This window comes from Myotis daubentonii, chromosome 10 (assembly GCF_963259705.1).
Source record: "Myotis daubentonii chromosome 10, mMyoDau2.1, whole genome shotgun sequence".
Taxonomy (NCBI): domain Eukaryota; kingdom Metazoa; phylum Chordata; class Mammalia; order Chiroptera; family Vespertilionidae; genus Myotis; species Myotis daubentonii.
Window position 1 is genome coordinate 68,166,636 of NC_081849.1, and position 10,775 is coordinate 68,177,410.

The 10,775-nt window shown below is 33.7% G+C and overlaps 1 protein-coding gene across 1 annotated transcript in view; it reads left to right on the plus strand.

Annotated features, from left to right (window-relative positions):
* GNAT3 (G protein subunit alpha transducin 3) overlaps positions 1-2,367 on the plus strand; it is a 47,916-nt gene extending 45,549 nt beyond the window's left edge. Inside the window, exon 8 of the mRNA XM_059656171.1 lies at positions 1,460-2,367. Coding sequence (XP_059512154.1) covers positions 1,460-1,650 — 191 coding nt within the window. The 3' untranslated portion in view covers positions 1,651-2,367. The remainder of the gene's footprint in view (positions 1-1,459) is intronic.
* The last annotated feature ends 8,408 nt before the right edge of the window (positions 2,368-10,775 follow it).

Below are 10,775 nucleotides of genomic sequence, written 5' to 3' on the forward strand. Positions count from 1 at the left end.
CCTGTTATTTTCACGGTTTCTATAGTGTTGCCCTTTCTGGAAGGTCATATAGCTGGAAGTATACAGTATGTGGCATTTTCTAATGCCTTTCACTTTTCAATATTAAATGCAATATGCATTTAAATGTCCTCCATACCTTTTCATAGATTGATAGCCCATTTGTTTTTTTTGTGGAATAATATTTCATTCTTTAAACAAACCACCTTCTGTATCCTTTCATCTATTGAAGGATATCTTGGTTGCTTCCCGTTTGGGGCAATTATGGATAAAGCTACTATAAACATCCATGTGCAGGTTTTTGTGTGTACATAAGTTATTGTGGAAATGCCTAGGAGTACAATTTCCGGATTATATGATAAGACCTCCTTTAACTTTTTAAGAAATTGACGAATTGCCTTCAAAAGTGGCTGTATCATTTTGGCATCCCCATCAGCAATAAGAGCTCCCGTGGCTCCACATCATTGCCAGCATTTGGTGTTGTCAGTGTTTTGGAATCTTAGCTGTTACATTGTTTTAAAGATCATCCCTTGTGGAATTTTTCTCCTGGTAATAATAAATAAAACCTTACCTTCTTGGAAAATCTTTATGCTACCATTCTCTCCTGTGTTAGGTACCCACTCAGCACCTTCTGCTAAAGCCACAAGTAGGTCATTTTTAGGTGTCCTGTATTTGTTAGCCTTCTTATTTTATTTCTGCCTTTCCCAATTGACCCATTGTGTGTCCTGCTACTAGTCTAATTTCCTTTTAAGCACAGCCTTCATTGGCTCTTTATTTAACTTTACTAAAACATCAGTCAAGAATAGTTCTCTATCTTACATTTCTCATTTTAGCTGCTTTGTTTAGTTAGCAACATAGTTCATAATCTGGCCCATACCACCTACTCTACGTGACTTCCTACAATCCCTCTATGAAAATCTTTCATTTTTACCGAACCCAATTCTCCAAAATGCACATTAACTTCTCAACTCGACCCTGAAGTCCAGTGGTATAGGCCATTCTCACCCTCACTTTTGCTTTTCACTCATATAATTTTTCTGTTCTCTTCTAGCTATTCCTTAAGGTCTAGCTCAAATACCACCTCATTCTGCAGTTTACTTTGTAACTTTTATTCTTTTCTTCATTTTGTTCATATGAAACTAAATGCACATATAGACACACAGACGTTGATATATATATAGGCTTCATTACTCACTTACTTGGTTGTGTAAATATATTAGTATTTCTCCTCTATTGATGTAGAGGTTAAATATTAGCCACTTGAAGTCCTCAGTGGTTAAGTATAGTTCCCAGCACAAAGTAGGCATTACATAAATCCCAGATAATTGATAATTGCCAATATTGACTTTTTAGTACAGAGTACATTAAATAGAAGCACACAAAGTACAATCTTAAAACTTACTGACATTATTTATAATTTTATTTCTTATGCAATTAATGTTTAATTTCTTTTTTAAAAAAGGGCCAAATACATTTGAAGATGCAGGGAACTACATCAAGAACCAGTTTCTAGACCTGAATTTAAGAAAAGAAGATAAGGAAATTTATTCCCACATGACCTGTGCTACAGATACCCAAAATGTCAAGTTCGTGTTTGATGCAGTTACAGATATAATAATCAAAGAGAATCTGAAAGATTGTGGACTTTTCTAACAACCTCTTTTTTACTTCATTCTTGCTTATGTATGTTTTTCAAGATATAAAAGGAAAGGTGCTATGTGATGTGTTGTTTTAATAGATATTAACATATCTAGAAATGTAAGTAGCATTATGAAGCAAAAAGTTTTCACGCAAAGTTTGAATTTATTGTCACCTGTATCTGGATCAGTTTTTATTTCTGTGGGACATTGAGGATGAGGTGTCTTTGATGTCCTTGGGTCTGAAAACTGGTATATATCAGAAATTCTACATCAGTACAAATCACTGGCATTGAATTTGCTTGGAAATTAAGTTCTGCATTGTGGCCTATTTTTGATCATAGAACAATTAAAAATGCCAGGTAATCCATATTATTTCCATTGGCCAGATTTTGAGAGGCATTCATTTTGGTTGCTAATGTAACTGTGCCTGTACTATAGAGACTAATCAAAGGTGATACATGTGGTATTTTACTGGTCCATTATTCCTGTTTAGCCAGCTGCAAATGAAATGCTCACTTGTTGATGCAAAATTACATATGCAAGAAAATGCATGCAATTTTATCTGTTTCCTTTTTTTCCTTAGAAAATAATATTAATGCTTAATTTACCTGTGGGATTAAAGATTTTAATCATCTATTTCTGCTGATTGAAAACAGGGGACAATGAATGGTCAAGTACACAGTGTAAAGATGTTAACAAGAGTTCTCAATGGAATGCTCATTTCCCCCATTTTATTCCAGAACAGCAAGGAACATTATTACAATTTTGGGTTTGGGGTCAATTCTTAGACTTTAAGAGAAAAAACGAATTCAGTGTCATCATTAGTATATATATTTTTTGTAAATAAGAAGTAGAAAAAAAAGAGCAAGTAAATTAGGAGATTTTTTTTAGAAGAGAAAGACTGAGCTTTTCTCTTAGTACCATATGGTTCATGCTAAATGTCACATGGTATGCTAATGGTCAAAGCCTCCTTTTTACAAGTTAATTTGGTGCCCTGCAATCTAAACCATATTATGTATGGACAGAAAAAAATGCCTTTTCTTTTTTAATGTGTGTACCATTTACAACATATACTTTTCAAGTATGTCTCAATATTGTTTACTTTCAACACTTGTAGAAGAAGCTGATATAGATCAGAATAGTAGGTCAATGCATGAGATTTAGTATTCTGAAAAAATAGCTACTTAGGGGTTTACAATGTAGATGAGATGAAGGAAACATAAATCAAGCAATATGCTAATCTGTAGCTCCATTTGATTTAGCGGCTACTGCATTGTTCTGTAACATATTTCCTTTCCAAAACATAGGATGATCACTACTCAGTAAGTAACCTTTATTAGAGTGTCCCTGGGTTTATCTTCAAAACCACAAAAGCAGTCATAAATAAATCTGTCTAAGAAAAACTATTTTTAAATTTTTGTGCTGAATATACATTTTTAAGGAGCCTAAGATACCAAGAACAACAACAACAAAAGCATGAAAATATATTTAGTTCAGGCACTCAATAAAACTTTTTGGCTAAAAAACAACATCTATATGACAACAGCCCAACATTTTGCTAGGAGATATTCAATGTTATGAGATTGTAAATTAAGATTACAAATGCTATTATTTCTTCCATTGTGTTTTGTCTTTTTTCCTTCTACTCTAAACTGTTTGTTTCCCTCAGGGTGAGAAGAATTTTCCAGAAAAGATTAAGATACTGTTTGAACTGTTACTATTATTGTTATTTAGATTTTGACTCTGGCTTACCATTAGGATTCCTCTGTTAGGTAACACAGGTAGAAAGGGTTGGGTACAAAATGGTTCAATTTGTCTTTTAAAAGTGCAAAACTAATTTCAATCTGTGCAAAAAACTGACAGACATCAATATTTACTTATGAAATATTATAATCTGAGAACTTTAAAAAAAATGCTAAATGACCAATCTATAATTAGAGGTAAGTTTGGATTATTAAAACAAATAAAAACAACTTAAATTTATTCCAATGCTGATTGAAATTAAAATCTTCCTCCAAATTAAAAACATTTACTATGCTAAAAAAAAAATCTTTATTAAACAGAGAAATGTTTAATAGAGAAAATATAAAATAGATGTTTGCATTATTTCTTTAATGATTGCAACCTTAAATTTGACTCTATGTATTATTTCACATTAAAATTTTAATTAAAAATGGTTGATGCATGTCCTAGCTGGTTTGGTTCACTGGATAGAGCATCGGCCTGCGGACTGAAGGGTCCCAGGTTCGGTTCTGGCCAGGGGCACATGCCTGGGTTGCGGGCTTGATCCCCAGTAGGGGGCATGCAGGAGGCAGCCTATCAATGATTCTCTCTCATCATTGATGTTTCTATCCCTCTCCCTTCTTCTCTAAAATCAATAAAAATATATTTTAAAAAAATGGTTGGTGCAGATGCACAGCATTTTGGGCTAATTTTTAAAAAGTAACAAAATGGAAAATATAGGAAGCGATGCTTTAGCTGGAAGAAACGCACACTGAGACTAGAAATGTTCAAGTTGCTTAGAACTGAAACGCCTATTTCGATTGAAAATTCAATGTTTAACTGGACAGTTAGGTTTGGGGTTTTTTTTTTTTTTTTTTTTGCATTTATAGTGTCTCGAAGAAGCCGTCTTAGTGGTTTTCATTTAAAGTTCAAACCTGATTATACTGATATTTTCCTTTTGTGTTCTTTGAGGTTTCTCTTCCTGACTCAGACTGTTCCTGAATCCTGCTTACCTTAGATTTCTAACACTCCCAGCTCATGCATGTCTAAGATTTGTCCAGTTGTCATCACATGCACTGCCTCAGGGAGCTGGTGCAGGCCTATATCTAACGGGTCATTGACAACTAGCCCTTGCAGAGGCTGTCCAGGAACATGAACATGTCAACAGACAAGTCTTTGCATCATGGCCCTAGCGACCGGAGAGAGAAATGAAAAAAGAGTATTAACTAGGTAATATTTTGGTGTCAAAATAAAATTATTGGCAACTCTACAACATGCTTTACGGAAAAGGGCTTTGCAAATCTGTGGAATCTATAATATACATTATAGATATGCAATATTTTGTTGATTGACAAAATTTATAAAATATATCAATTTTTATATACATGACACAAATGAGCAAACTACTTTTTTCAGGTTATGGACCTGCCTACTACAATGTTTTCCTTGACCCATTATCCTATTTAATCCAAAATGTATTTTAAGCTACTTGCAGAAAATCCCTCAGGCTTGACTTTTAATCTAACAATATGTATATGAGGAAAAGTGCTTTGTGTTGATTTATGTGTTTTTACTATGTTACACCACCTCACGATCAGAGCTGGATATGTTTCTTAGCATATATGGCTACTAAAAATGAAATATTTGTGAGAACTGTAAGAGAAATTATGAATCTTCTACCTTTGATTATCTTTAAAAGGAGGAGAGACAGCCTCTGCCTGGGATGGAGTAAGTGCTCACTAGAGAATAGATCCAGTTAAGGCTCTCTTTCCATGTAGGTCTTCTCTGAGAGTCTTACAAACTACTCTGTAGCCACAGGGGGGCACACTTACATCATGTGTTTTTTCTATTCAAAAGTTGCAGATGTAATAAACTTGGATTACCAATAACTTGAATGAAACATATAATTAAAATCCTATTAAGAACCTATAGTTTATGTTGTGCTTCTAGCTCAGTTGTAAATGATAATCTCCTGATAATCATAATATGCACTATTTTAGTCAAATTTGTAAATAACAACGCTATTGAAACACCTTCGAGTTTGTTTAGTGTTACGACAATATCTAGTCTCTTCCTAAACTCTTTTTTTTTTTTGCCATTTTGAAACTGTTGCTTAAATCTAATTTACCATTAATTTTGTAAAATATGGGTTGTTTTTTTTCCAGTAACCTGTATTGTGCCTGAAATCTTGATTAGCTTTCAAAGGTAGAAGAAAAATTATTGGATGCCTAACTGCTATGTTTTGTGACTAGTAATGAATTGGCTGCTTATTATTGTGTACCTTTTCAGTAAATCAAAGTAAAATTTTACTCTGTTGTAACATTAGCCATTCCATTATTTCTTTATTAAAACTTTTTGACAATCACCAAACCAAGAGGAAAATGAGTTCTCTGTGACATTTGGCTATTACCAGCACATAACTGCCAACACACTTTTCATTAGTAAAAGCATAATTGTTATTTTAAACCACATTGGTCACACTAGTTAAGAAACAGAGTCACATGACCGAAAAAGGATTTTTAAAAAGATCTCAATTTACTTCACAGGGACAGTGATGGCCCTCTTTTTACTACACCTTTCAGATAAAAAGCAAAACAAAAGAGACGATTAAGCAAAGCATAAGCAAAACAAAGATACATAAGCAAAACAAAGATATTATTTTATTTAAAAGACATTCATATTTTCTAAATTGGTCAGATTGAAACAAAACAGCACATTCTGAATGTGATTGAAAATTGTTTTTAAATGTACATTGCTGTGAGCTCTCTTTTCTGAAAATGAAAAATGGTCAAATGCCATTATAATATCAAAACCAACGGAGATTGTTTCCATTTTAACATAGTAAAAGCCTTACACTGGAGAAAATGACTGTACTTAAAGTTAGCATAAGGAAGTTTAGAATAAAAAGGACCCCATGCAAAATGCCGAAGAAAAAACCTGATAATATGCTGCAATTATCCAATGATAATTTAACTATTTTAACATACAAAATATTGATATACAAGTGTACACTTATAATAGCACAGTTATATAATTTATCAGCAAAAGAAACATTTATATTTCCCTTGGAGTTAGATTATTCATTAAAGTGAGTCCACAAATGTTTAATCGGTTTCTATTATATTCAAGAAACAATCACTTCACATTTTTATTCCCATATATAGTGTGCTCCCCAACAATACCCGTAGCAGGGCAGCATAATCATCTCTGATTTTTGAAACAAAGCATAGAGAATTTTATTACAAAAACATATAAACCACAAAGATATGCTTATTCCTTTCTTTTAATTCTGTTCTTTTGTAAATATCAAAAGAAGTACTGCTAAGCAATAGCCACACTCTTTTGCTATAAGACATTAGCGCAGTGGTTCTCAACCTTCCTAATGCTGCGACCCTAATACAGTTCCTCAGCTTGTGGTGACCCCCAACCATAAAATTATTTTCGTTGCTACTTCATAACTGTAATTTTGCTACTGATATAAATTGTAATGTAAATATCTGATATGCAGGATGTATTTTCATTGTTACAAATTTCCTGTAAGAAATCAATATAAAAAAAAAACTGGAAAAAATAAAAATTAAAAAAACAACAAAAAAAACCCCCAACAAATTGAACATAATTAAAGCATAGTGATTAATCACAAAAACAATATGTAATTATAAATGTGTTTTCCGATGGTCTTAGGTGACCCCTGTGAAAGGGTTGTTCGACCCCCAAAAGGGTCGCGACCCACAGGTTGAGAACAGCTGCATTAGTGTAAGTATCTGAACACTTGTATTCCAACCCACCATGAAGAGAAATCTTCATCAAACTCACAGATTCCAACAGCATACTACTCATCAGGTGATTCACTGTGAATCTGTGGCGAAATGTTTTTCTGAACTACGTTCCCAGAACAGGGGACCTGGTCACTGTAGAGAATCTTGGGCTGTGCTTGTGAACTTAAGTTTGTCTCATCAACAGGTCCACCGTGGGACATTGAACAATTCATTTTTTTTCCTCAGAGACAGTTTTTCTTACCTATGGATTAAACAATCACCACAGACCCAGGCCCATAAAGGCTGAGCTTCTGAGTGAGCAGTTTCTTTTGAAAACTGATGCCAGAGTAAGTGTGCCCTCATGGAGTTACTAAAAGAAAAACAACACAGGAAGAGAAATTATATAGAAATGATTTTTTCATTAATATGTGGCATTGTTTAAAAATTGTGATTTTCTTTTCTTTTCAGTTTCAAACTGAGGGTTACCAAGTGTGATTTGTTCCTAGGAGGAAGCATCTAGAATCTAACACTGCCCCTCCTACAGGCTTTGCAAGGACAATAATTCATTGTTCACCCTGGAGCATAGATCATCTCTTGCCATCCAAGGGAGGGATAATTCACTGGTTAGTGTATAAACATTTTTATCAAAGAATGATAAAATTGGTGACAACTTGGTAAATTTACCAAACATTTAATTATATACTTAAAATAAGTGAATGTATAAATTAGCTTTTTTAAAAATATATATTTTATTGATTTTTCTACAGAGAGGAAAGGAGAAGGAGAGCCAGAAACATCGATGAGAGAGAAACATCGATCAGCTGCCTCCTGCGCATCACCCACTGGGGTCGTGCCCGCAACCAAGGCACATGCCCCTGACCGGAATCGAACCTGGGACCCCTAAGTCCACAGGCTGAAGCTCCATCCACTGAGCCAAACTGGCTAAGGCTAAATTACCTTTTAAATCATCATTATAATCATGCTAAAGATAATTTTTTAAAGAATAATTTGTCACTCATTCTCCCTTGTATCTCACATATGTAAAAGAATTAGTAAATATTTAATAAATTAATAAACAATGCATAGGCCTCATAATTATTCTCAGCCTGAAACAAATATTCCAGATTCAAATGCCCCTCTCTCTCTAGGATCACCGTCTCTGCACGGTTGGCAGCTTAAAAGTAAAAGTAATTATTTAGTTTTACTTTCTAAAAAACTTCTGGAAGCTGAGATCATGCTCCTGCTAAAATAGTTTCAGGATAATTCCTAGTGCTCAGGGCACGTGGCCCTGTCCCTCGGATAGCAGGTCCTTGGTGGGTGTTTCATTGCCAGAACTGTCCTCTGCAATGCATGCCTTAAGAGTTCCTTATTCTTCAAACCTTAAGTCTGAGTCAACTCTTGAGACAGAGGACCCAGAATTCACAGAACAGAAGCTCACCTGCTTCCTACTGTTATAGCTCACTATAACAATTCTACTCTTTCCAACTTAAAATTTACAATAAAAGATTTATGTGTTATTGTTTGATTTATATTTATTTTTTCACTTTACTGTAAGCTCCCTTAGTACAGAGTCCATATGTGGGCTTTCCACACTTGGGCTTAACGCCAAGTAGGAAATTAATGAACATTTGTGAATTAATTCACAAATGAACCGATGATTGTTTACCAATTCCTTCTAGAAAGTTTCTTTTTTTCTTGGCTTCTATAATGCCATAATTCCCTGATTTTTCTTCTTTCTCTCTGGCTTCTTCTCACCAAACTCCTCTGATCATTTCATAAATGTTAGTTGTACTAAAAATACTTCTATAGATCATCTTCTCTTATTACTCTACCTATTCTCTATCAGAAATCTTAAGTACTTCCATAGTTTCCTTTTTTTCCTAGGCAAGATCATTCTTCTAATCTCTAATTATATATATAATCTTAACTGCCTCTTGAAACATAGACAAATAAACTCAACGTTTTCAAAATAAACTCACAATTTAATTAGTTTATAAAATTAAACACACCACATCTCTGTCATATCCCATGATCTCTCTGTTGTTCAATCCAGATCATAGGTTTTACCATTCTTTTGTTATGTTTCCCATCTCAAACTGCTCAACAAGTTCTATTGATTCTACATGCTAAGTTTTCTTCTTTCTGTAAAGCATAGAGTCAAGGTACTAAATACAATCTCCTACACCAGCGGTTCTCAACCTGTGGGTTGCGACCCCTTTGGGGGACAAACGACCCTTTCACAGGGGTCACCTAAGACCATCGGAAAACACATATATAATTACATATTGTTTTTGTGATTAATCACTATGCTTTAATTATGTTCAATTTGTAACCATGAAAATACATCCTGCATATCAGATATTTACATTACCATTCATAACAGTAGCAAAATTACAGTTATGAAGTAGCAACAAAAATAATTTTATGGCTGGGGGTCACTACAACATGAGGAACTGTATTAAAGGGTCGCGGCATTAGGAAGGTTGAGAACCACTGTTCTACCCATCTTATGCTTCAGGAAGACTTAAAACACCTTTGCTAAATGTAGTTTAAAAAGTGTTTCATAAACAAATGAAACCTTCCAGTTACTTAGTCTTTCTTCAACTCACAAATTTAAGCCCAACATTCAAGAGTTGTAAATAATTTTTAAATAATTCATGGGACCTCTTCAATAAAAAGTTGAATAAAAACTTTTAAGAAAGATTCAATAAATTTCTACTGTTCGTGTGCTATCTCTCAGTGTGTTTGTTTCAATTATAAAAATATAACTAGCATCAGTTTCAATTTTTAAAGAGATTTCAAGAGACAAATTTTTCCTCACAAATAATAATGACCAGACCAAATTACAACCAGTTTGCAATCTATTAAACTCACACTGTAAAAGGTGAATGTGCACAATTTGACTTTCTGGTGATCATACAACAGTCTACAAAATTTGTTGTGATATTTATCTGCTGATAAAAATATTTTTACTTAGAAACTATATTACCATTTTTAATCTAAATTAAGTCTTATTCCATGAAAAGCCAATTTCCAAACCTCATCCCAGCAGAGGCCTAACAGATGTCTGTTTATGTTATCTTTATGAGCTATGACAACAAAAAGCCATGTGAGCCCATAGCAATTTACAAGCGCTCTAAACCCAGGAGGCTGGCATATCAAACATCCACATACTAATTTTGACATTGATCTCCAACCATAAGCTGACTAAGGATGTTAGAGTTCTATTGGAAACACGTTGCAGTTTTAAATTACTTCATCAAGTAACTCATCTTAGTGCTATATTTTATTACTATTCCAACAGGAGTGTCAAGAAGCATCCATGATATATGTAGCTGATACCTAAGTTATATGAGCTGAATATAATAAAACTGTCATCCAGAATTCAAAGGGCATTAGTTATTTTTTTTTTATCGTCTATCTATATGGGGGAGTTCGTATTAAATAAGGTGTTTTTAAGATAGTAGAGGATTTGCTCCTTTTAAACCCTGTTATCTTAAACCATAAAGAATACTTCAACTATATTATAGACAGTCCTATCTATTAGAGCTAGGATATATTCCACATATTTTCTCCTTTCCTTGATGTCCCATAATCATTATGATGAACAATATTTGTCATATTATAATGCAATGATAACCTGAGTTTTAATTTAGGA